The 27152-nt window shown below is 55.1% G+C and overlaps 1 protein-coding gene across 2 annotated transcripts in view; it reads left to right on the top strand.

Annotated features, from left to right (window-relative positions):
- The window catches only part of ERI3 (ERI1 exoribonuclease family member 3), a 130021-nt gene extending 103782 nt beyond the window's left edge, over positions 1-26239 (top strand). For both annotated transcript variants that reach the window (XM_027747209.2, XM_039384722.1), the window contains one exon: positions 24677-26239. In XM_027747209.2, the coding sequence (XP_027603010.1) occupies positions 24677-24759 (83 nt within the window). In that variant the 3' untranslated portion in view covers positions 24760-26239. The remainder of the gene's footprint in view (positions 1-24676) is intronic.
- The last annotated feature ends 913 nt before the right edge of the window (positions 26240-27152 follow it).

Genomic DNA, 27152 nt, shown 5'->3' with positions numbered 1-27152 from the left:
TGCTGCTGGGTGGGGAAGATGGGCACTGAGGCATCAAGAATCTGTCCAGTGCTGTGTACTTTGCTGTCCTTACACAAATCAGTGTAATTCCCCTGCTCCCAAGTTGCTAACATGTTAAAATCACAGGGCAAAGGGCCCTGACAGGTGGGAAGGGCTGCACCAGCCAAACTGTTGCCCTTTCCCAGCACGGCCTTGATCCTTTCATGGGTCTGCAGTGGGATCAGAGGGGATCTACTCTCCTCTTTATCCTCCATAGCATCTCCCAGCTGTGCCATTAACCACCCAAGGTCTTTGTTCCTAGTCCTGTAGCAGAGACACACAGCTGGCTGTGCTGGAATGGCAGTGTTTCCATGGGTTCCTGAGGATCCTGAGCAACCCTGCTCCAGCTTGGAAGCTGCATTCTTCAAACCCAGCAAGAACCCAAGCAGCTTCTCCCAGCCTGGTCTCCAAAGTGGGTGCTGCCAGTGTGCAGGACCTGCAGAGGAGGCAGGAGGGGAGGGTCATGGTCACTGCTAAGAGTGGATGCACTGATCCACACTTCTGGCACCAGAATTCCATGGCCAGTGCTGTGGTCTGACATATCTGCCCTACATGCCCGGAGGTCTCTCAAGAGATGGCATGAAGCAGGGACTCAAGAGCTTCTATCAGTTTTTGGCCAGGTGGTGGTCCAGGGATGCAGCAGGATCAGCTGGCTGGGCTGTGCCAGGTGGGCTGCAGAGCTATCCTGCCTCATCCCCCCGTGGCACAGAGCTGATCTTTAACCATGAAAAACCCCTATCCAGTGATGCAATGCAAACCCCCCGGTGATGGAGCGCGCCCAGCAGCCCTGGGTCACTTTTCCTGCTGTAATTACATGCAGCCTGTGATGTGCAGGGATAGCAGCCAGCCAGCCAGAGGAGCTGCCTCTGCACAGACCCTCCTGCAGTGCACCACCCCTGCATTGCCCCTGGTCTCCTGCCCACCCTCAGCAGCAGGCATGGCACTGGCACTGCTGGTTGCCTTTGCTTCCCAGGTCATGCATCTCCCTGCCTGCTGCCACCTCTCAGCCTGGCCCCAGCAGACAGGGGACCTGTGCCCTGGCACTGCCACCTCAGGATCCTTTCCCTGGGGGCTCTGTGGACAGAGTGAGCCTGCGGAGGGGCCAGGGCCGGGACCCTTCTCCCATTCATCCACTCCACCCCTAAGGATGAATGAAGGGGCACCTGCCCCTTTCTCTCCTTGCCTGTGTGTTTCCAGGTGCATGCCCAGGAGTCTTGGGACTTGGCAGCTGGGTCATCTCCAGCACCCACAAAGCCCCCTGCTTGTGCTCTCCCCCTCCAAAAGTACATATATAACAGTAGAGAGAGGGAAAGAAAAGGAGAGACACCAGCTTTGCCTCCACGCTCCCATCCAGAGCAGTCTCCTAATGAGAAGAATATGGCTGTTAGTTAGCAGAGGGGTGTGTCCTGTAGGCTAAAATGAGATAGTTACACTGCACTGATTGAAGGTTGAGGTTAGAGGGCAGCACAATTATGTTCAGGAGATTCAAGGGCTCTGTTTGATGCGGCAGTTCTAAGCTCCCAGCCAGTGTCAGTAGTTTAGCTCAGGGTTTCTTTTTTTTTTTTTTTTTTTTTTTGTTGGCTAAAGACAGGAAGGATAAAAACTATGGGAATGAGTTGTTACTATTATTATAAAGTGGTGTGAATTTTCTTCTTTTTTAAACCACCAGTTCACCCCCATTTTGCTTAACTGTTTCCTGATCATTATTTTTTAAGCAGCTTGGAGGGAAGAAGAGAGCATCCCCTTCCCCCTGGAGAGCAGCTCTGAATTTTCTCCCAGACAGGGAAGGTGATTTTTTTGTGTCCGCTTCTGCTCAGTTCACCACAACGGGTAGATCAGGAAAGCAATTAGCAGTTCAAATTATGCCAAGGCCAAATTCTTTGTCTCAAAATCATGGGTTAAGAGTTGCAAAAGAACCTTAATTGTCTGGTGCTGAACTAGACGTTTTTTTCCTGAAAGCACTTCCAGTGCTTAGGGCTGTTTGTGTGGGGAGTTTCTTGTGTTTCAAAAGCCATGCAGTCTTCTCCCAGAGCCCACAGCAGTGTCCAAGCACCAGTGGCCTCCCCAGCCTCTCTGCCATCAGCCAGATAGCTGCCTTGCAGGCAGCCGTGCATCCATCCCAAGACGATCCTGGTTGCTGTCACCCTTCTCCACTGCCCTCTCTTCTAACCTCTCTGTAGCTCTCTGGTCGCTGCCCTCACTGCAGTGAGGTGAGGACCAAAGGGACTGCTTGCCTGCGACAGCAGCACATGGTAGCCCTGTGCTGCCCATGCAAGGAGGCTGTTGCTTCCTCAGCAGCAGCACCCAGCCCTCTGGGCTGAACACGGCGTGCTGGCCTGCCCGTGTCATCCACTGCACCCCTAAGGACGAAGGAAGGGGTGCCTACCCCTTTCTCACTGTGCCTGCTCCCCAGGGCCTGTTGTGTCCCAAGCCCAAACGTTGTGTTTCCTTTTGATCTGAGTGACAGCCTGCTTTATCTACTCTAATGGTTCTCAGTTTTAAATGTTAATTCCTCCCTGAAGAAAATGTCTTTTCAGGATGAGTTGCCCGTCAGCAGGGACACGGAGGGTGTGCTGGCATCCCTGGCCCCTGTGCCAGGCATTTACCCAGTGGGCAAGAGCCTGGTAGGTGCAGAGGGCTGTGATGCCCAGGGAGCACCTCAGCCCCTGCCACCATTGTGGCTGGGCTGTCCCGGGGATGGCGCATCAGTGGGCAGATCCAGCCGGAACGGATCCATCCCCAGCGTCACAGCTTGTCCCTGTGCAGTCCATTTGGCACAGCGCCACACGCCACTGCCACAGCCCCCCGTCATCCCGGCTGCAATTAGGGGTTGATGGATTGTCCCTGGGCCAGGGTCCCAGTGCAGCCCCCCAATGGGGCTGTGGCACACGCGGAGGCGGGCAGGGGCCCGCTGGGCTGCCGCCGTCCAACAACAATTTCTAATCTTGATTGGAGAGGAGGGCGACGGGCTGGGGGGGGGGAAGAATCAGAGATAAATGTTAGCTCATTTCTTAAGTAATTAGTTACCTCCTCATCCCCGTGTTGTAATTGTGAACAAGCTGTAATGTTTAATTAGTGTGTAAATGAAACCCCAATTTCGTAATGGCTGCAGTGACAGCGCTAAGTGAGACAGGCACAGAAGGGGCCGCATTGTTTCAGCAGGAGATGAAGCTGTCGCCCAGCAAGCCAAGCGTCTCTGGGAGAAAATGGAAATGATAAACGAAGTGAGGCTAATTAGCAAAATCCTACAGGCCCCACTGATGGTTCTCATCAAGGGGAGGTAATGAAGCGGGCGGGCCAGGCTGAGGGGGGATTAATTGGAGCTGATTGCTGCACATACAGGCACTGTGGAGCAGCAGATGCAGGGATGCAAACTTTCCTGCTTTTCTTCTCTTGCCTCTCAGGACCTGACTGTGGGTAGAGCCTGTAGGGAGCAGGGAACACCCCTAGGAGCTGGTTCTGGAGCAGGCAGGACACAGGTAGAAGTGGTTGTTCCCTGTCTGCAGATGTCTAAGCAGAGGCACGTGGGCACCCCACCCCACCCCAGAAAGCATGGTATGAAGGCTCTGAGACATCCAAGAGCTGCTGCAGGGCTGGTTTATAGCCCAAGAAGGGTTATAGCGCTTCGTTAGCTCCTTTCAAGTCCCTCCTCCAGTGCTGACTGTATTTTGAGTGCAGACATTTGGAGACTAAATAAAGAACCTCTCTGTGCTGGGGAAGGGGTGAGTCCTCCCTGCTTCCCCTCTGGGTGGGGGTCTCTGCAGACCCAATACCTGTGGCAGCACGGTGTGGTGGCCAAGCCGGAGCTCACTGTGGTGGGGGAACCTGGAGCATCACGGAGTTGAACTTTATCCTTTCAAGCTGTGTGAGAAATGCCCTTTCTGCAGCTGTTGGCACACAACCACAACCCCGATCACACTGCATTACTTACTGACATTTCAGGGAGTGCATGGAGCTCCGCTGCCAGTGGGCTCGGCCCCAAATGTCCCATCCCTGCTGCATATGGGTCCAGCTGCCTGCGGGCCAGGCTGCCCCCCAGCCTGCTCTTTACCTGTTTCCAACTCAGTATTAGAAGTGAGCAAAAGCCTTGCCAAGCAGAAGAGAGAACAGCAATACCTATCTGTCTGGGCTTGCATCTGTCTGGCTGTCCAAGCAGGTTGTTCCTGGCTGCACGTGGAACTGTGAGACGGTGAGCAAGTCTTTTCAGTGTCTCAGCCTCCTTTTCTGTGAAAAAACGAGAGGGTGAGCTGTCTGCTTGGCAAATGCCCATCCCTAGGATGTCCCGTGCCTGCCCAGAGTCACTACATCTCTTCCTCATGGCATCTCCAAGCCCTCTGCTGCCTCTCCTGCTGAGTAATGAGAGATTTCCCTGGGCCTCCAAGGGCTCTAAAGAGGGGCTGAGCAATATTATTTATTCAGTTGTTTACAGAAGCGTTTGATCGGGAATAGTTCTTCACTGCCAGCCTGTTGTGTATTATTCATTGCAATAATCTCTGCAGATTGTGATAAACTGTAACTGCGTCGGGGCAGCGCGTAGCTGGGCTGTACTGCCACTGCTGCCTGCTCCAGCCTCTAAAATATCGGCAGCTGCAATCATAAATCTCAATTTACAAGTGGGACTATTGCACGGGGAGTTATAGTTATACTAATGATTACTTCTCTGTCTTATTTTTCATGTTGCAACAGAGTAATAAATTTTTAAGAACAGCCTGGGCAAAGCGTCATTGAAGGCTGTGCGTCCTCTCGCCACGCTGCCGGCAGAGAGGGGCATTCCTGGTCTCCTGAGGTCGGCTCACTGGCAGGGCACCTTTCCCACCTCTCAAGGAGGTGACTTGAAGAGGGGGCTTTGTGTCCCCATGTTGGGAAAGGTGCCGTAGAAACTGCCTGCAAGCGCAGTGGGGCAGTGGGCTGGAGCATGACCTCGGGGTCAGCTCTGACTCTTCTGTACCAGAGAGGAAAGCTCAGCTCCCTCCATTGGTTTCCCTGCTGGGAATGAGGACTGAGCCCTGCCTCTGTCACTAACCTAATCTTTCTCAGTCAGGCTCAGATCATCCTGGGGTTGATGGGGCCAAGAGATGGGAATCTGATGACCAAGAATGGACCTGGTATTTGAAGGGTGTATCTTGACCTTGTAGCTCACCATCCTCTCAGAACTGAGTCTTTCCCAGATATGGAGAGGTGGACGATGCCTTTCTGCAGATAGTGTGCCCACAACATGGAAATGGGGTGATGGCTTTGATGGTCCCACCTGAAGGAAAGCCCCCTATACTGGAGGACAGCAAAGGTCAGCAGGAAAGACCCTGGGCTAGAGGAACACAGACCTTGCTCCCATCCCCATTTCAGAGCAGCGACTCAGGAGCACCCAGTGGCATCCCTCCTGGAGGAGTCTGCATGGGGGTACCCCCCACAGACAAGTCTCATGCCCAGAAGGTAGCAGTGGGACATGGGGTTCAGTGAGCATTTCCCAAGTGTTTATCACAGCTCCGAGGTCTGTGATGTGAGGCCTCTGATGGATGTCTCCATTCACAGACTTGACATTATGATGTACAGGGAGCCTAGAGACATATAGATTTTCAAAGTGGCCACTTTGAGCATAATTATAAATATCCAGCCTCTTTACATAGTGAATTGCTGTTAGGAAAAGAATAACCCCAGGAGGGCTGAAATTCTGGCATCCAGACTTTCTTGAGAAAGGAGCCTTGATGCAGGTTGCCCACCCATTTTGGGGTGCCAGGAAGGCATGGGCTTTTCCCATCCTGAACTCCCCTGGCAGCTCCTCCCCCATTCCTCGTGGTGCTGGCAGTGTCTATCTGCAAGGGACATCTCCAAGGCACTGTCTTGGACCCTCACTTCCCCTGCTTGTCTGCACCAGCACACTGTAATCTGATTTAACTGCTTCCAAGTGGCTGGCTCCCCTTCCAGATCATGGCAGAGTACCAGGGGCATAAGGGAGCTGGGAGCAGGTGCTCCTGGTTTCTGTGCCTGATCCATGGCCCCGGAGACACAGGGAAGGAGAGATCTTCCCCTAGCTCGTGGCCAGCTCATCTCCTTCCACTTTCCTTTGAAGCATCCCAACCCACACAGGGTTGGGGCTCAGCGCAGAGGGACCAGTTTTCAGGTGGACAGGAGATGATCCCTCCAGTGGGTTGGGTGTTCAATGCAAACCCAGCAGCTGAGATCTGGGCGCAGTCAGGAACACTCTCATATGCCCTGCTTGGATTCACAGGCTTCTAGGAAAAAGGCACCTATCCTGGAGGAAATCATCTGGAAGTCCCCTTATCATGCTTTTCTCTTGTCATTTGGATGGTATCAGAGCATCACCACTTCCATTTCCATGCTGGAGCCGGGATGAGCATGCCCTGGGAAAGGTGTCTGCAGGCAGTGGTGTGTCCATCCCTGTGCATGAGGGGCCAGGCTCAAACAGGCATCAGTCATTGCCTTCCCCACCTTGGGACTGGGGCATGCTGGAATATTGCAGGAAAAATGAAGAGAATGTTTGAGGATTTGTGTTCTGTTTGCAAGCAGGGTCTGGAGGAGAGAAGGTCAAAGAAGAAAATTGGAGCTGAATTTAAATCAGTGGCAGGTAGAGATTAGAGCTGTGCCCCAATTAACTGCAGCGAGCTGAGGGGAGGCTGGGGAAGGGCTCTAGCTCTCCAGTTTAGGACCTCCTGGAAGACCCTAGTTCTGCTCCATGGAGATGTGAATTCCCCAGACAAACAGAATCTATGGCCAGGGGCCTGGATGAGACTTTGTGACAAGGACTTGCTGGTGAGCAAGGGCTGGAGTAAGCCAGAGTCTGTGGATGGGGTAGCAGGAGACCCTAGGTGGTTTGGTGTTGGATTGAATCCCACTCCCTCCTTCCTTCTCTGCACATCTTGCCAAGCTCAGTCTGCCTCTCTCTCCACATCCTAGCTCTTTGTCCTTGCTTCCTTGTCCCAGTCCCTTCCCCCATGTCTCAGGTATCGTCCCAGCTGCCCCCACCACCAGCCCCACTAACTCACCATCACTGTTTCCTCCCGCTTGCCTGCCCCTGACTCCAGCTCTTGTTGGTGCAAGCGTTTCAATAACGCAGTTTCCTCCCTCACACTTCCTGGGGAAGTCATCGAGCACCCGGAGAGCTGGGTCCCACTTCCCACGCAGGTGTCTGGAGTGGGTGCCAGGAGGGCTGCAGCAGCTGGGAACAGGGGGCCAGAACTGGGATGGGTGTCAGCGCACGTGCAGCCGACTAGGGCTGCAGGCAGGGCTGGCTTTGCCCAGAGTTGGCTTGATTCTGAGGGGAAATCCAAAACATTCCCTGGCCCCAGAATCACCTTCCCAACAGACTACAAGGCTTTGTTCCAAAACATCTGGGCACACACAAAAAAACCTTGCAAGGGCAAGTAACTGAAATTTAACGGAAATAGCAACATATTTGTCATTCTTGTTGATGGCAATGTATTAATGATTCAGGCTGGAATTTCCTGGGAAGAAAATTCAGTGTGAGTTGGACATCCAGCATGGAATATCTCAGCTGAATCACTAAACTTTGGGGAAAATCAGGGTAGGTTGTGTCAGAGCAAGGGGAAGACATTAGTCCCTCTTTGTTTCCAACACAAATACCCCCGTGTGCTCCTGAGGCTGAGGCAACCTGGAACCTGGCTCCCGTGTCTCCAGGCCCACAGGGATTGTGCTTTGCTCTCTCCAGCAACCCTGTGCACTGCAGCATGTTGCACATCACCCAAGGAACATTAATTAACATTGCTGGAAGATCTTAGGAAAGGTGCAATTTGAATGATCTGGCACCACAGTCATTCAGATGCTGAGTTAATTCAATCCCTGCACACAGTGCTCCTACAGATTGTTGGCTTTAAACAAACAGCGGTGACAGATTTGTTGCTGCGGAAATGTGGTCATTAAGTCGGGAGCGTGTGTTTGACCTGAAAGCGATTGAGTGATGGATGCAAGTCATTTTAAAGCTGCAGCAGCCAAAAGGATGCTCCTTTTGGAGAGCAATCTTGCATCTAAGGAGTGTAAATAATTTAAACAAACAAGTAAAGTAAGGTGAAAGCGCTGCTGTATTATGGCACTAAATGCAAAGCGGGGCAGTGCTGTGAGCTCTGTGGCAGAGGAGAGCTCCTTTGCACAGTGATGGTGTAAAGAGGTGCAAAGTACCAACTTTGGGGCTGTCTCTGGGGATAAATGATACCAGCTGAGCTCTCATCACTTGACAGTCACCTGTGGGAGCTGTGCACCTGCTGCTCTCTGAGTGTGGACAGTGCAAGCAACGGGAACGGGGGCCAAAGTGGATCAGTGGAGGTCACCCTGCTGTCCTGGCAGAGCAGGACTCAGGTGTCCTGCAGTGTGGGACTCTGCCACTCCAACTGCTCTTCTCATCAAGCTGAAGTAGCCCAATACTCCCTTGGCTTCCAGACACCCAGGTCAGGCTCATCTTGTCCAACAGGGATGATTTGGTGAACCAGGAGCTTGGGATGCTGTTGGGCTGCTGCTCAGTGCCAGCCTTGCCCCAAGCCATACTCTCACTGCCGTTGAAGATCCTCTCACCAATGAGTGTGAGCGGGGAGGGAGCATTAGAGCTGCACCGATCACGTCACATGGGTCTGTGCATTCCCGCTGGATTTGGCATCCTGGTAATGAGGCCGGTAGTTACTGTGCATTGCAAGCAGCCATTGCTTAAGCCTCAATATCTCGGCCATTTAATTTAATGGGTTTTTTTAAATACCAGAAGCAATTAAGTTCACATTGTGAGCTAATCGCCTACAAAATTTCATTTCAAAGATGCTCAGACTGTTTGTGAGGGAATTGCTGGAAAGAGACCCAAATACGCCACCACGTCTGTCTGTTTGTCCTTCTCTGCCTTCCCTCTTTCCCAACCAGAGTCAGGCAGACTTCTCAAAAGGAAACAATCACTTTCTTAGTTCCCTGCTTTTCTGGCAGGTTTTTCCATGGTGCGAATTTTAGATGTGTAAATTAAATGCCAGTGATTGGTGATGTTTACAGTGCTTAGCTGGTACCACAGGAGTGGAAAACAGGGATTTAAGGTCTGGCTGATGGCAAGAGCCCGATTGCTGTTGCTGGAGAATGGGTGAGCACACAGCAGTGTACCCAGGCTAGGAGGAGAAGGTGGGAGCTCTGCCCATAAGCTTGTGTTACCACTGCCTGGAGGCTGTGTGTCTGTTCTGCTGTATGTGGGGGTGTAAGTGGTGCCCAAGCACAAACACCCAAACCTTGCACAAACAAACCCTTTCGTTTTGGAAAAATGTCCTGGGTGAGCTTGTTTGCAATGTGTCCCCCATATCCCATGCTGGCTCACCCCATGTGCCTGCCTTCCCCATCCTCCTCCTGCCTCAGCAGCCCCAGCCCACAGCATCCATCCTCGGCAGTGCCTGCAGGGGCCAGCCTGCCTGTGGGCTGCCCGGCTTTATCAGATCAGAGAAGAGCCCGAGGTCTTTGCCAGAGATTACTTGTTCTCCTAAACAGCCGTGTTACTGAATATGGAATAATCCCCCTCAACAGCCAGCTGGGGGTTTTGTTTCCTTCACTGTGGCTATCGTGTTAACACTCTCTCCTTAAAGCACCTTTCCTGGCTGAGTCATCCACGTGCTGCCTGTCGCCCCACTGGCACGATGGGCTGGAGCACACTCCACACCACTCTCTGCCAAGCTGCCTGCCCTCAGTGCATTTGGCTGAGCCACGCGTGGCTGCTGTCCTGTTTTGGCTGCAGCGTTGCCTTCTCCAGCCCCCCATTGCCGTCCTGCCCGGCCGGTTTCCCCGTCCGGCAGCGGGGAGGTGATTTATGGAGTCCTGTGCGCACCCAGTGAGTCCAGCTCTCTGCATTTCAGGGAGATCCATCGCACAGGGAGGGGAGGTCACTGCGTTGCAGGTTTGCTAACCTTGCCCGCTTATTAAAAATGGTAAAAGCCTCCCTCAGGACTCGTGAAGTATAGATCCAAAGAGCTCCATATGCTGTTCCCCTTAATGAGATGTCTGCCTGAAGAGCAATAGCAAAACACACCATCCAGTGCAGGGTCCCTATAGCTAGATGGCCTGGCTGTAAACAGAGCCGTCCGTCTTAATGGGCTATCGTGTAAAAACTTCTCCCAGTCAATAAATCAAAGGGGCTCCATTTATATCATGTGCTGCCTTCGCTATTAGGCTCCTTCTGGATGGCATATTCTGATACAGAGCTCCCAGGGACCGCCAGGCGAGGCCAGAGGCTCTAATGGGCATTTAATTTAGACTTTCCCTTGCTGATACCTGTGCGGAGCTCAGCAGCTGGGACTCAGCAGGGATTCCCCTGTGGTTCAGGATGGCCCTGCTGTGCAGAAAAGGGCACCCATGGATCGGGACATGGCTGGTATTGCCTCCCCTGCCTTGCTGGGTAGGAGCCTCTGGTGTGCAGGGGACCAGACCCTCCCTGGGAATGGGTGTGTGGGGCTGGTGAGCACCTCTGCTCTTTCGGGAGCAGCAACCACAGCCTGGTACGGTTATTTATTTTTCATTTCCTCCCTTGTGCTGCTCAGATGCCACCGGAGGGAAGTTCCGCTCCAGCCACCATCCCAGGCAGAGATATTAGTCCTCATTACTAATTAAAGGAAGCAGGAGTAATTGACGGATGGTGGATGGCGGGGGAGCCGGTGTGATGAACGGCGCCTGTCCCTGTGCCAGGAACGCATGCTGAGCGCTACCTGTTAGCTACAAATAAACAAACCTGATAAATAATAAATAGTTTGAGAAGAGTGGGCAAGCATTATTTAAATTAATAGGGATTAGAGGGAGAGGTCTGAAAGAGCATTCCTCCGGATGAGCTATCCCTGGACGGACAGGGACTCATTTGTTGCAGGCTGAAGTAAACAAGGAGAAGGGAAGGATTCATCACAGCAGAGCCTTGCAGCACTTCTCAGGCTTCTTGCAGCGCTTCTTGGTGACGGCACAGCCGTACTTTTCCTGCCACCCCTTCACCAGGGCTCCCTCGTCCCTGCTGCCTCACTGGTATCACCAGTCTGTCACACCTCTGGTGCCCCGGTGGTCCGCTGGGTGATGTGAGGGAGCCAGGGTGCTGCAGAGGAGCAGTGGGGAGCAGATGCTCAGCTCCTGCTGGCGAGGTCCCATGCCACGACAGGGCGCCCTGCAAGTTTTCCCAGCCAGTCTGATAGCCACCTGCAGTCTTACCTGCACTCAGGTGCTCACTGTCAGCCACGGTTTGGTCACAGGCAGCAAATCCAGCTGCTCAGGGGGTCTCTCCTCACATCCTGAGATTTGGATACCCCCCCTGCCTGCTCAGGGCAGGAGGCTGGGGCTGGCAGAGGGAGGAGGGACGCTGGGGAAGTGGGGGAGAGGGGAGGGCGGACTCTCTGTTCGCTATCACATCTGCTCCATCTTATCGCCACGGTAATTTGATGATAAAAAATAATCCGAGGCTGGAAAGGAAACATGTGTAGTGGAGTAAAGATTGAATGTAGGTGGATTGTGCCCTGGGGCAGCAGCTGGGAGATAGAAGGAAATGTCCTTCTGTTTGACATACTGCCGAGACACAGCCCCGCACCCCCGCCTCGCTGAGCCCTGCCCGGGGCACGGGGAGCCCGCTGGCCCGTGGGCCACGTGGCGGGCAGGAGGGTGCCTGTTGCAGCCCTCCGACACCTCGTGCCCCTCCTGCCCCCCCCAGCACCCCATGGGGTGCTGCCCCCCACCCTCCTGCCCCACAGCTCACTCACAGCACGCTTCTGATTATTTTTTTTCCCCCCTTTGGTTATGCTTCACAACTCATTTTATCAGCTGTCAGTAGCCAAATGTCTTTTTTAAGGAGTGGGTTATAGCCACTAATGTACTGAATGCTATTGCACTGGCTGCAGTTAGTGTTCCACGGCTAAATTACTATAATTAATGTTCCACTAGAACTGTTTGTAACAGGCGGCTGCGAGAGCCCCGGGTCTGGGCTTTCACAGCCACTGAATTATCTCTCCTCCTCGGAGAAAGCACCTCTCACAAGGGGAGGGACGAGGTCAGCACTGGGACAGGCAGGCACTAGGCGAGTCAGACTCCAGCAGACGGGGGACCCGGGAGCTGTTCCCGGGGCACAGACTCCCTGTGTCCCTCCGTCTCAGCTGCTTTGCCCCGTGGCAGCGCGGCTGGGTGTGCGCTGGGCGGTGGTGGTGCTCCATCTGGGATGTGTCACGGCACTGCAGCATCACCAGGGCTTCTTCGCTCATTGCCCTCTGCGATTGCGTTATGAAGATGGAACATCGTCCTAGAGGAAAGCTCCCCAAAACTCGCTAAGGGTGGTCGGCACAGATGTTTCCCTGTGCCAGGCATGACACCCCAGCCCACAGCATGGCCCAGAGTCCACAGACAAAATAATTCCTGCCCTTCCTTCTCCCCCGTTGCCTCCCAGTGAAGCCGGAGGTTCAGGGGAAAAAAAATGTGCCTCGCGGGCACACACACCCCTTGTTTCGCTAAATGCATTGTTCAATACCTGCAACAAACAGATTAGCTGGGGCTTTATCAGGGACAAGAGAAGGGAGAGCAGTGTGATAATGGTTTTCAGCAAATCCTCGGGCTGTCACAGATTAGAGCCGTAGCAGGAGCATTATCAGCCCTTTCCTCCTCTCCCCATCGCCTCCCCCTTTGTCTCTTCTCACCATCGGATTTCTCCAGCCAATCTATCCCTGCGAGAGCCGGGCAGATACAAGAAGAAGTCAGTTTCCATCTGATCTGCGATTGGTTTTTCCCGGCAGCCGATCTGTGTCGCAGCATTGATCCATGGGCCCCCCAGCGCTTGTCACCTTGCGTGTCAGGAGAGGAGGGTGGCGGAGGGGAGGGGGGCTGGGGTGGGGACGCTTTAAACTTGCCCCGTGCCACTGATCTGCAGGCAGGAGTGTAGCCACACCGCCCTGCCAGGCAGGAGGGGTGCGAGCCACCTGCCCCCATCAGAGGAGTTTAAATGGCTGTGACCTGCTTATTAAAGGAGAGGAATGGCTTTGAAGGGCCAGCAGGAGGAGGGGACCAAGCCCCAGTCCCCGGGGCAGGTGGCTGGGAGCTGCCTGGCCCTTACTGTCCCACCAAGGGACAGCTCGGTGAGACTGGCAGCAGGGTGCTGGGAGCCTGCCAGGCACCCTCCTCTCTCAGAGGGGTCACCAACTGCACCCATATCCCCATTTCTGCTCTCTGGCTGTCTGTGCCACACTGCAGTGTGGCCAGCTATGAGTGAAGACCCCTGTCTTGGCTCTGCAGCTTGCCCAAGCCTGTGGGAGAGGAGCTGTTGGTGGGAGATGTTTGGTTAACCCCACTGGGTAGGCAGCTTTCTCGGGAGATCTGAAGCTGCAGGAAGTTGTTTTTTCCTTATGGAGGTGGGAGGCAAGGCTGTCCTTCATCCTAATGACTACAGCTGAGGGTTGCCTGCGGGCAGGGGTGTGTTGAGACACCTGGAGTTGCTCAGGAGCCACTGCCCAATGGGCAGGGCAGTGGTGCTGTACCAGGCAGGGCCCAGCATCCTTGGGATCAAGCTGGAAAGTCCTGTGTGTGTGCCATCTGCCACCCCCCTGTACCCCTCTGCCAGGGTAGATCTTGGCAGCTCTGCCTCGTCTCACCTTCCCTGGCTCACCCGAGGGATGGTGTGCAGGTGGGTGGGAGGGCAAGAGGAGATATAACAAGTAATGGCCCCGAGTGTGGAAACAGTGTTAATAAAGTGTATTTCACTTTTAATTTTGGCATATAATGTAATGATCTTTTTTAAGGCCCTATCATATTATCTGCTTGACTAGATTATTGAGTCTTCATCATCTCCAGATAAATTTATGACCAGGATGATGCTTGGAATTTATTATCAGTCAATAGAGCTCAATACTGTAACAAGGCGTGTAATAAGATATACATATTTAATGATCCGGAGTAAAACAGCCCCGCTAATGGGCAGGATGAGACGGAGGCTGGAGCGTTAATTTCCATCCCCTGCCCCTTTCCACGGGAGCCTGCACCATTCAGATGGGAAGCAGCCCCAGGGTCCTGTGACACAGGCTGGGAGCAGGGACTGGCTCAGGGGGATACAGGGGAGCACAGCCCTCATGCCACTGCGGCTGGGAGCACGTGGCTGCTGCACGTACACACTAGTGGGAAGGCACATGTGCCGGGCCAGCCCTGCAGAGATGTGCAGATCTGTCTCACACAGCACACGGGCCTCTGATGTGGCTTTGCAGGCCTGACTGACATCCTCGCCTGCACCATGCGTGGACCAGCATGCACCCACCTCGCGTGTGGCTCTCTTCAGCCTGGCTGGACAAGCCTGGCGCAAAGCCACCACTCCAGCAGCTGCTGAGATAGCTGGAAAAGCCACACAGTGCTTTTCATGTTCCCGAGGCAAGCCTGAAATCCTGCCTCTGGGATTGTGCAGGACTCTCTGGCTCGAGAAGGGGAGCCAAGCCGCAGAGCTGGGGCAGGTAGACGGTCTCTGGCCCCACCAGGTGAGGATGCCTCTGGCCCAAAAAAGCCCTTGGTGAAGATGCAGTCTTACACGGCCCCACAGAGTCCTCCACACACCTCACCTGGCTGTGACCCTGACAGGAGAGGAGGCAGCACCAGGGCGGTCACACCGCAGAGGGGTAGCAGGTCTGCAGAAGTGCCCTGGCCCTGTGTGCAGCTGCCCGCAGACAAAGTTGTGTTGAACAGGGGCCTGTCTCCCTCGCCAGGTTATATTTTGAGCTGCCAGCGCTGATTTTTCCAGCCCTTTGGGATGTTATTAAATTAGTTTCCTAGGACTTTTAATAAGCACTTTTGATACCTTTGAAGCATGTGGCTTTGTGGGAAGATTACAGTCCCGCATCCATCTCGCTGGGAGAGAAACAATGGCAGCAGGGCTGGCGTTTGATCTCGTCTCCAGAAGGCGAGAGAGGGTTTGGGTTAGACAAAGAGGTGAGCTGCTGATTTGGAGCTAATGTTTAAAAATAGGTAGGTCTCCCTCCAAGATAGAGAGACCTGCCCTTCTCTGTGTAATCGCCTGCCTCTGCCTCGCCGGACTTGCAGAAACAGCTCGCTTTATTTGAAGGCTTCGAGTGCGGCGTCGCAGTTTGATTCTGGGTCCTTTTAAAGCAATAACTAGGCCATCTGACCAAGCTTTAAAGAGCAGGAGAACTTTCCATTAGGACTCACGATACACTCTCGGCAGCGCTGGAATTGCATTCTTGCCTTTTATTTCCTTTCTCTGACATCTCATGTCACTCAGGCAGGAGAAACTCAGCTTTATAAACTCTCTCTTTTCTCCCTTGAAATTTCTCCCTAATTAGGGTCCCAATCCCACTGGTGGGACTGAGTGTCAGGAACTGGATGTGGAGCAGAGCCAACAGCAGTGGTGGGGGGCAAACTGAATTACTCCCTGCAGCCTGGGGACCTCCTGGCTCCAGTGGCATCAGTCAGGGGCAGGGAGACAGCATGTCCCACATCTGTCCCCACAGCTCCCACACAGCAGAAACAGAGCCACCATCCCTGCCCTGCCAAACGTCTGCATGCCTGGTCCCAGTGCTGGCTCTGGCAGGGACATTGGATGAGTTACAACACCATGAGCACCCGGCTCTGGCCAGGCATGCCTTCACTGCAGGGAGAAAAGGTGTCAGGGGAGCCGAATTCCCTTTATCTGTGGATAACTACTGCTGCCTTTAACAGCCTGGAATAAACTAGCCATAAATATCATGATCATAAGTGCTTAGATATGGCAACTTTACACTGAACAGAGGTTTTAACCTTCCCTGCGGAGGATATCCAGCTTTACATCACTGACTGTTTCCATCCAGCTGCACGGCCAAAGACAAGCTCTCGAGCTGCTCAGAGCGGCCGTACCAGCTGCCAGCCAGCTCTCAGCCCAGTCTAACCCTGGTCCTTACCTCAGTTTTGGGATAGGACCTCCTGCTCTCAGGGCCTGGTATGAGTCCTGCTGCTCTCTCCCCTTTGCTACCGGCCTCTCCTCCTCTAAGGGAGCACCAGCATTGGAACCTGTGATTTACTGGGCTCCTGTAGGGACCCATCTTCTGTTCCATTTCCACCCACAAGGAGGAACTTGCCACCATCACCTTGTCCCTGTGCAAGGACAGGGGTCTCATACCAGCATGGGGGCAGTTTGCATCCTCCCTGCACCTCGCCAGTGCCCCGCTGTGACTTTATTTTGCACGGCGACTTTGAGGGGAACTGTAAAACACTCAGGGGACTTAAATAATACACGACAGTGTACGGTATAAATTACAGGAAGGCAGCAGTGGAGCGACATTGTATGCTGAATAAATTAAAGGCTGCATGACTTACAGGCGAGATTGATCTGCTGAGCATTTTGTTTAGTGACGTGCTTGTCATAAGGGAGAGCTAATTAGAGGTGTGGAGGTGCGCGGCTCCGGCGCTGGGGAGTACGGAGCAAACTGGGCTCAGGAGCGTCGGTGGGGTCCCCACACTTCCAGGGTTTGCTCTTTCTGAGGCCGCCCACATGCCAAGCCCCGTTAGCTGGGTGCTTGCTGCATCCCCAGGGCCATCCAGCACCGTCACAGCCCAGGGAAAGGACTGTGCTGCCGCAAGGAGCTGCCAGGGTATGGAGGTGGACTGTGGGACACAGATGGCTGGCATCTCTGGGGTCTGTCCTGAGCAAGGGTTGGCGTTGGGGCTGCCTCAATGGCAGGCTTAAGGGGAATGGAGGTATCCCAGCCTGAGTCCATTCCCAATGCTGCAGAGCTGTGCAGGAGCACATCCTTTGCTCCTGTGGCTGGTTGGAGCTGGTGCTGCCTCTCCCATTTTCGAGTCCAGCACTGCTCACAAGGTGACACAGGGATTTTGCTGACATTGGGTACCCAGGGCTGGCTGAGCAACACAGGGGCTGGTCTGGGGGCTGAATAGTACAAGAAGACAAATACAGGTTGGAAATTAGGTAAGGGTCTTGTGGTCGTGGCAGGATAATGCCATGAATCACCAAGGGAGGAGACAGCCTTCTTCAGGACACAGTTTGGACTGGGTAATTTTAGGGAAGATGTGGGAATCAGGTGAGAGGCTCAGATGCAGCTGGGTGACTTTAATGGCCAAACTTGGGGCTGAGTTTGGAGGTTTGCCCCGCTGGGCTCCTCCTGCTGGCAGCAGAGCAGGGATGGCTCCCGTGCAGCATCACCCCTGCCAGGAGGTCTGTCCCTCCCGCCTGCACAGCCCAGTGATGCCATGCAGGCTGTGTGAAGCTGTCGAGGTCATGGCAGAGGCTGTGACACAGGGCCAGTGGAGCGGGGACCTCCGTGGGCTGCTGCAAGGGTGCTGGTGGCTGGAGACCGTGCTCCGGAGCAGGCTGGCCATCGGGATGCGCTCCCCTCCGGCTCGGCGGTTGTCTGTCACTCGGTAGGATTATGAGTAGTGAGTGTAATGCATCGGCGTATGAATAGGGTTGTCTGGCTGATGGTGATGTATCGTTTTTCATTACTGCCTCTCAAGCCCTCCCTGCTCCACGTGTGGAAATTCTATTTATTCCCTAATTTGTAAAAATTCCCTCCTTATCTGATACCAATCAGGGAGGGGTAATTGGCTCTCCAGGGCTAGCGGCTGGGGTCCTGATGAAGAGATATGTGTGTCTGCTCCGGCTGTCCAGGCACCCTGCCCTGCTGCACCAGCGACATGGGCCACAATTAATAATGATTTGCAAATGGCAGACAAGCAATAACGCAGAAAGATGTCCAGCCAGCCTCCTGCCCGCCCCTTAATTTCCTTCTGTAATATAAATGGCACAGGAACGAAAATCCAGCGCTATAAATTCTGAAATTAGTTATTCACTGTAATAAATGGTTCCCTTTTTGGTGTACGGTCCTCCCTATCCTTCTCCCCTGACCCCCCCCACTCCCTCCTTCCCTCCCAGCCCCCTCGCCCGCTACCTACTTCATTTGAGTCCTAATATGCAAATACTGTAATTTAACGGGATGGTGAAGTTGATTTTCATGTTAACTTAATTACTTTGATTTATGAAGGACTGGGATGCAGACACGGCTCCATCTTTACCCACCTCCCACCCTTGCCCCTCTGCGGCCCCACTGACCCGCCTGCCTCTCTTCCCTTTTCTTCCCTTGGCTCAGTCCTCTCTTCCTCTTCTTCCCAAGTTTAGTGTTTTATTATCTGCCTTTAAGTGGACATAAGTCCTCGCGACAATCGCATGATGCGGAGGACAAATTCCCCGTCCTGCCTTGTTTAATCGTGCCTGGATAATGGATGTATAATTGACTCATTTGAATGCTTTTGCCTACAGGAGTGCAGAGCATTAAATGTTTGATTGCCTTAATTTCCAAACAGATCATTATCCCCTTCTTACCCGCTCTTAATAAACACTTTATGAGGATTTTTTTTGTAAAGGAAAAAAAATCTCCACTCCTCGTACTTCTCTGAAGTGATAAACTCTAATTAAGTCTAATATTTAAAAATATGGTAATGGTGACTTGTTTGAATAAGTGGCCTGCATTTCCATAATTTCATTATTACGTAAAACACGCTAATTATTTGAAGTGTGCTTATTACTAAAAGAGAAATCTCCTTCTAATAAAGATGAAATTGGCTTTTTTCCCTGTATTGCCGTGCCCGCCGCTCCCCTTCTCTCCCGGCCGGTGCGCGGCCGTGGCCGCAGCCGGGAGCGGGCGATGGCGGCGCTCGCTTTGTTTGCTCAGGGATGCCCGGCAGCCAGCCTGCAAGGATGCTGGGTGTGCAGGGACAGTGCAAGGGCTGAAGGACAAGCTGAGGCCTCTGAGCGTGCTGTGCCACCCTCGGCCCCAGCATCGTCGATGCCCTTCAGGCTCGTAGGCTCCAGGAGCTGTTGGGAATGTTGTAAGAGAGGTCAGCTCCTGCTGCCCATTCCTTCCAACAGGGATCCCCCAGATCTCAGGGTTCCCACACACAGTATTGCCTGTGCCAGGCCATCCAGCAGCCTGTGAGGCTGGAGGGTGTCTCAGCAGATGGGTGTCTTGCAGTGTAGAGTCCCCAGCCACTCCGCTCTGCCCTGGGAGGGGGCCAGCATGGTGGGTGCACGATGGGAAGAATGGCCCCGATGTGGAGGACAGGAGGAAGCGTCCTGTCACCCACAGGGTGACAGTGGCCAGCACAGGTGGGAGGAAGCAGGTGCCCAGGGCAGCAGGTTCACCACCCCTTTGCTGCACTTGTCACCTCCATACAGACCTGAGAACTGTCAGAGACAGGCCCTCCCTGCTTCAGTGTCCCTGCTGGGATACAGTGGATTTGGAGGTCTCATTGACCCCGGTGTGTAGGGGTGGGACAGGCATCTCATCCCCCCTGGGACACATACAGCAACAGGTTGATGGAGGGTGAGTGTGAATTGTGTCCAACCCCTTTTCAGAGCCCATGTGGGCGCTCTGTGGTGGGGCAGGCAGGGAGGCACTGGGATGAAGTCAATATAAAACTAATTTTCTTTTCTTCATGAAGAAATGAGGTGTGTGGCAGTAACGTAATTGCAGATAATGAGGTAAGTTATTCTTAATATTCTGCACGTCGCTGTCAGCTCCACCTAATATACCTGCCGGCTGTGCGGGGCACGCAGAGCCCCTCGCCCCACGCACAGGATTATGAGGCCATTAATTTGGGAGCAGCTCGGCAGGACCATCCCCAGTGTCCCTGTGGATCTCTGTGAGCTGGGAGCTCTGGGCTTTGGCACATACTTGTCACCACTACGTCTGGCATCGTGGTGGGGATAGATTTAGATGAGACACAACTTCCTCCTGGCTCCAGTATGGGCAGGGTGAGGAGCTGCAAGAGCCTGGCTCCGCATGCTGGGAAGACACTCACTTCTTGCCCCTCATGGCTGTCCCCTGCTGGGGACATTCCCGCTCATGGGGAGCAGCGCATCCCACTGTGGGGACACGACACCCAGCACTCCCTTTCGTGATTGCTGGGGACAGCAGCAGCAGTGCTGGGCTGCGGGGGGTCCGTACGGCTCCTGCTGGTCACAAGGCCAGCTGCTGTCACCCGGGGTCGGCAGCGGGGAGGCGAAGGGCGGCGGCGGCCTGGCGGCCTTGTTTCCGCTTTGCAGGGAGCTGTTATTCAAAGGCAGCGGTGATATTATTCATTAACAGTAATCTGCCATTAGAACATTGACAAATGGCCCCTCGGCGCCTGAGCATCAGTTCTTGTACAGCCCATAAAGCATGGGGACAGTTTAAATATGGACCTGCTCAGCTTGGGCCGGGGGTGATCCGTCTTCCCGGCCACAGCACAGGTGCAGTGGGGCTGCCACCAAATGAGCCCATTTGGGGGGGCCCTGCAGTCCCCCGATCACCCTCAGCCCGCCGGGGCAGCTGCCGGGATGGAAAAGCTCCCTCCTTGCACCGTGAGCGTCTCGGCCCAGCGCACGGCGGTTGTGGCAGCGCTCGGTCCCCTGAGCCTCCGTGGTGGAGGTGTCTGGGTGGTTTGGTCCCGTGGGAGAGGTGGGAGAAATACCGGCAGGTTGCCATGCATGGGGTGGCAGCCCCTGCCCTTCCTCCCAGTGCCTGGAGTGGGTGTGGAGAGGATGCTCTCCTCAGAGTGATCATCACTGCTCCTGGCAGTTCAATCCCGCAGCACAGACTCTTGCTGAAGGAATCCTTGAGCTCATCCTGGGTTCACAGGAGTGCTGCTATGAAGTGGTTCGAGGGAGGGCACTCACCGGGCAAGCAGCCCAGCAGCACAGGCTGAGGCATTTCTGCGTCTGTCCTGGCAGAGGAATGTGATGGGAATGTCTGCCTCCTCCAAGGACAAGGGCAGCCAGCAATGCTGAACTGCGGCAAACTTCAGCCCTAAGAGAGCGTCCCACTGCCCCATGCACATGCACGTGCTGCTGTCCTTGTCTGTCACTGCAGCAAGAGCTTGACAAGCTGTGGAGAGGGCCGGGACATGGGTTTCGCAGCAGTGTGATATTGCAGAGGTTTAAAACCTGGTGGGCTAAGCCAGCCAGGACAGGAAGAGACTGAAGTGTCACGTCACCCCACGCTACACTGGCAGCTGGGCCAGAGGAGGGTCCCAGAGGTAGCCAGGGCCCAGCACCTCAGGGCAAACTCAGCCCCAGCTATCCTGGGACATGGGACGATGCTCGGAAGTGGCACAGCAAGGTGAGGGGCAGGGAGGCAGGGCAGAGGCACCACTCTGTTTACAGGAGGCAGGATAACCCCCTGCTGACCCCTTTCACACACACCGCACAACACCCCTAAATCAATTGCATCTTATTATTACAATATCAATATACAATATTCCTACAATAACACCATTGATTTTCCACTCAGAGGCTGCACCCAAGTCTGTTTTAAAGAGGAGGGAGTTAATAGTGCCCTCATTAAAAATCTATAGATTACCCCCCACCCCAAAAAAAGAAAAAGCAGTTTATATTCATTAGGGCTATTGAATATAAAGTAATATGTTTGTGTAGGACATTGGAGTAATGTGATAATCCGTCCGCATATCAGGGAGAAATCCACTTAGCAACCCTGTCAGCTTGACAAGAAAAATGTGCCCATAAAGTCGGGATTACATTGAGGGAGCGAGTGGGAGGAGAGCGGGGACGCGTGTGCACGCGCGAGCCTCTGCAGCACCCGCAGAGCTGCGCCGGCCGGCAGCGTGGGACCACCTTCACCCCAGCCCCCTGCTCAGCCTTGGGACACGGGGGGGCACCCCTGTGGCCCCTGGAGGTGTCTGGGACTGGGGCGTGCCAGGTGTGCCAGGATGGGGATCAGGAGGGTGTTCTGCACCCTGCAGCCTCTGCGGCCCCAGGCAGGGTCACCCAGTTGGGACAGGGCTGGTGGGTGCCAGTCTGGGTGCTGGGGCAACGTTGCCACAGCCACGTGTCCCCTGGGGAGAGCTGGGCTGGGGAGAGTGGCCACAGGGTGGGCAGGGCTGCTTGTGCCCTCCCGCCTGCCTCGGACTCCACTCATCCCCCACCCGGTGGTCACCTTTGCGATGGATTAAGCACTGAAAAGCAGCAGAGCAATCCCGTTTGCGCTCTCTTAGGCTGTCAATTGCCATTTTTGTAATAGAAATTCCTTTCACAAGGTAACGACGGCCAGATTTAGAGGATTTCATATTGCTAATAATTCCCCAAACAGCCATCTGACTGTGTTGTTTTAAAAGCCGCTTAGTTTTTTGCTTTGGAGTTTATGAAAATCTCCCACTCTAATATCCCGAGAGCCAGCCTATAATTGTGTTATTAAATCAATCGGAGCGGATTACATTGTAAAATCAATAGATGGCTGTAATTGCATATTAGAAAGTTGTTCTGCTGTTGTTGATTTTTTTTTACATGGATAATTATAATAAGCGTGTTTACCTTAGCACTGATTTGGAAGGAGTCTCACTAAATGACTTATGACGAGCTTGGCGCACCCGCTGCCAGGGGCCATGGCATGGTTTGGGATGGCGAGGACGGTGCTGCTGGCACAGCCGTGTGGCTGGCACTGACCCCACAGGGTCCCACTGGCACCCAGTGCCAGAGCACACTGGGGCTTCAGGGAGGCAGCTGATGGGGTTCAGGAAGCAGCCAGCAGTCCCAGAGGGTTTCCCCAGGGACCAGCTCAGAAGTCCCAGGAGGTGCCGTGGGGTCTTGCTGCCAGTCTGGCGGCTCCCCAGGTCTCTGTGCAGCTCCCCCTCCAGCAATATGGAGCAATAGTCAAGCCACAGTGGCCCACTCCAGCTCAGGGTGGTGCTGCAGGCAGGGAGGTGGGCAGTGGGATGTCTGGGCCTGTGCTTTCACATCCAAACTGCTCACTTGTCACACACCTCCCACAGCTCACAGGCCAGGATTTACTTTTCTGTTATGTTTTGGGGGCTACCAGGCAAGGGTTGGCTGGGTGGGACAGTTGCCCTCCCTCTGCCTCAGTTTCCCCGGCTTTTAAGCCACTGTTACCCTGTTAGGTCCCACTGGCAGCTGGCTCCAAGGGGTTCAGCTGTCTGGGGGGTGAGATGGATGGAGTAGAGGGTCCTAAGGACAGTGAGGGGCTCCCTTGAGCAGGAACGAGTGACAGCAGTGGGACCTGGCGCTGTGACTTGGCCAGGCAGGACATCTGTCACCTCCAGGGCCCTTCTGCAGCCATAGGTGCCACCTTGGGCAGCGGAGAGGACAAAGGCACAGAGAGACAGGCTCATCTCTGCCCCTGTGCCAATCAGTGGGCTGGGGACACCCCTTCTTCGTCAGGCTGTCCTCATGCCCAGCTCCTGTCCCCTGCCTGGCACACCAGCGAGGGAAAGGAGTGCCATGAGAGGGGCTGAGGGGACACTTGGGAGACACATGGCTCTGATGGGGACATTACTTATTCCACTGCCAACCATCAGCCAGGATGGTCCCCGGCAGCTCAGGCCAGCCTTTCAGGGAGCTGTGCATGGGGAAAGCCCCTGCACCTCCAAGTGACACTGGGGGACAGGTGATGGCTTTGCCAGTATGTCACTGGGTGCAGCGGGGCAGGGCAGCACTGCCGGTCCATCAGGGAGTGTCCAGGGGGCCAGGCAGCCCTGTCCCTGCAGGCAGGCTCCTGGCAGCAGGGCAGAGCTGCCCGGCTGCGGGGGGCCCTCAATCCAGCACACGGCACTGTCAGCAGGCAGCCTGCTGTCTCCTAGACAGTGAAATATGGCCACAATTAGCCCGGATACAGTTCAATTATGATAAACAGCGTTTGCACCCTTTAAGCCGTGATTAAAAGGCCTCCTCCCGTTGATAGAGAGACCTAATTTCACATTATTATTGCTGTAGCTTGATTATAAAGCACTCCCTGGATTTACAGTTGGGAGATGGATGTGGAGGCTTCTTTATCATTTACACATCAGTAATGATGCAGCCTTTCCTCCACCACAACATCCATCCAGCAGTGGCGGGGAGAGGGGGGCCTTGCCTGTGCCCCCCCTTGCTGGGGCACCCTCTCCCTGTGTCAGCCGGGCCCCGCTGCCACACGCAAGTGGGCAAAGTCACCCTTACGGTAACAGCTTGATAAATGGGCGGGCGGTAATGAAATGGAGACATCAAGGCGTGGGGCGAGGAAGAAAGAGTGGTAATCGGAACGAGTGGAGCTGTCCCGAAACGGAGGGGAGCGGGAAGAAGGATCGCCTCTGCGCCGTGTGCTGTCAAGGGAGAAATTACACATTTACTCTTGCTTTTTCTTAAGGAGACGGCCCTCATAGATCAAAACATGGATTTACAAGCCAATTTTCAACATGAAATATAGACACTAGGAATCAATTTAAGCCCGGCTTCTATTTTAGCAAACGGTGCCTGAGTTTAGTCCCAGGTAAATAACACCAGCCAGAGCCTTCCCCCTTCCTGTCTTGCTGCTTTGCCACGGCCTGACACTGGGAGTGCCTGTGGCTTGCTTGTCCCGACCACCTGCCACTTGTCACCCTGTGGTCGGTGGGCACGGGACAGCACCAAGGGCTGGCTCTGGTGGGAACGGGGATGACTCTGACCTCCAGGTCCTGGACATGGATCCATCTCAGGATGGGTTGTATCGGGATGCAGGTGGCCAGTGCCGGTGAGCTGGAGACTTTGCAATCACCCCACATCACTTGCAAGGTCCTTGGGACAGAGTGCCTGGACTGGTGGGGACACAGCCCCAGCGTGGGATTCCGGGACTGATCAAACAACTCCTGCCTGGATTGTGTCTCTAACCCAGTATCTATTGTGCTCTCTCTGCAGATGACTGTAAGAACATCGCCAACATCATGAAGACACTGGCCCATAGAGGCTTCATCTTCAAGCAGACCTCCAAACCCTTTTGATCCCCAAGGCAAGCCAGGCAAGGGCTGCATGCGCCCGGCGCCGGCGAGGCGGGGAGGACGGGCTCCAGCATTAAAAAAAAAACGGCAACCGAGGCCAGAGGAACCGACACAAAAAAAATCTCAATTTCAGCTGTTAACTCCAGTAGAGGTTGTATATATGGGAAGGCAAATCTGTGTAGACCTGATGTGACTCCCTCTCTGGGCTGCTCCGGACATTATGCCATGCTAGCGGACAGCCGCGTAGGGCGCTTGCACCACATTTTAGACTCGTAGTTTGTTCTTTTTCTTTGGCTCCTGATTTCCGTCCCTCCCTCCATATCCCACCCCGTCCTCCCTCTCCCGCCCCGTAGCCAGAGCATCCCCCATCTCCACCCCGGCATGGGCCGTACCCACCTTTCCTTCTTCTTTCTCTTCTCTGGTTTTATGTTTTCAGGCCTCGATGGCTGCTGCAGCAAGGCCGGTGTGTGCCTGCACTCGGGCAGCGCTCACGGAGGCTCAGCGTGTCGAGACGGCCCCTCGCCCTCTCCGCCAGCCCCCCCCGCCTCTCCCCTGAGCGCCTTTTCCCCTTTTTGAGTCAACACTAACCCCTCTCTGACTCCTGTATGTGACAAACGCGATCCGTCTCTTTATGTTCAAGGTGAAGTGCCTGTATTCTCCGCTGCAGAGCCCCTGGCAGCCCCACCGCGGGCTGCGGGGCCCCAGAGGGCTCCCTTCAGTGGGGCGGGGGCCCGGCGGGCGGGCGGGCGGGCGGCAGGAGGGAGGTGACAGTGTCCGCATGGAGCCCCGTCCAGCCCCCGTTCCGTCTGCTCGTGCCTCTTGCGGGGCTGGGTGGGATGCCCAGCCCTGCCCCGTCCCCGCCCATCCGTTCCAGCTCCATCGGGGACAGGCGCCCAGCACCGCGTCCGTTGCCGGCGGTGGACGTGCCCGCGCGCGCTGGCCCCGGCCCGGGGCACCCGAGCGGGGCAGCTGCAAATCCGCAAATCCGCAAATCGCCCCCGACCTCCCTCGGTTCCCGAGCTGAGGCTCGGCCCCCCACGTGCCCACGTGCTGTGCCCCTCACAGGTCCCTGCGGACGCTCAGCAGCAGCTGGCTTGTTGCCTGAGAGAGTTGCCGAGCACATCCCCTCCGGCTGGGTGGGCTCCCGGCCGGCCGGCGCGGTTGGGGGGCAGCCATGGGGCGGGCTGAGGGCGCACGTCCCCTCGGAGTCACCCAGCCCCGGGGCCCTGCTGAATGGAGCCCTCGTCCGGGCGCTGACCTGCAGGGAGGCTGCAGCCCCGGGCCCGTGCGTGCATGGCCTGGAGCGAAGCCGGTGACGGCAGCCAGAAGGGCAATACAGGCACTGAACTTGGCGGTACATGACTGCATGGTGTGTGGTGTTCCAGTTAAACCAACCGATAATGCAACCCCAGCATTTTCATTGTCTAGTTATTCCAATCCTTGCTGTAAATGTGCCACATGAATAAAGTTTGGGGGTAAAGGAGCCCGGGCTGTGCCCATGCACGTGTGAGTTTGTGGGGGGGCACAGAGGCAGGGGTGTGCCGCCTGGGTAGGTGGGAGCAGGGTGCTCCCTGGGGTATGGCACGTCCATGCTCCCCGGAAAGGCAAGGTCTTGGACTGTGAAAGGGCGGTCAAGGTTCCCTGCTGCTGGGAACACTGCCCTGCTCTCCAGCATGGGCACTGTGGGTGGGCAGTGGCCCCACCACCACCTCAGCTTTGCTCGTGCCCCAAGGCAGCTCTGCCCTGAGGCTGCCACCAGCCTGTCACAGCTGGGCCATACCCAGGGGTGCACACCTGGTGCAGCGTGACAGCCGCTACCACATCCCACTGGCATCTATCCTGCCACCCTGCAGCCTGGCAAACCATTCCCACACAGCCACTGCTGCACTTGGAGCATCTCAGCTACAGGCTGGGGCCAGCATGGCTCTGCCCTGGGCACTGGGGCACCCACTCTGCCCCAGCCAGCAGAGCCAGCACAAGTGCAGCACCAGGGAGTGTGGGAGCCACATCCAGCTGGGCAAGAACTGCCACCGTTTCCAGGTGCCCAAGAGACCTGCCCGGAACCAGGGTGCCACCGGGTGATAGGGTCGCAGGTATCCAGCTGGCACCAAGTGGGCAGCTCCCAGAGGGAAGGGGCAGCCACTTGTTTCATGCAAAGGTCACAGGGGCTGTACTGGCTCCCTCTGCAGCCCCGATCAGCTTTATTGACCCATTTTCGATGGAGTCGTCTAATTAGTTTTTTATGAAAACTAAGAACTTGGCCTTTGCCCTTTACTCCTGCAGGCAAGAATGTGACTCAGAGGACATTGTCACGGTGGATCGATGGCCAGTCACACTTGAAAGGCAGGTGGAGGGGACACGGGGTGGGCAGGTGGGCAGCAGCCCAGAGTGGGGCA

This window comes from Pipra filicauda, unplaced genomic scaffold, assembly GCF_003945595.2.
Source record: "Pipra filicauda isolate LSUMZ 115617 unplaced genomic scaffold, ASM394559v2 scaffold36_size6622888_pilon, whole genome shotgun sequence".
NCBI lineage: Eukaryota > Metazoa > Chordata > Aves > Passeriformes > Pipridae > Pipra > Pipra filicauda.
This window is presented reverse-complemented; position numbering and strand designations above follow the sequence as displayed.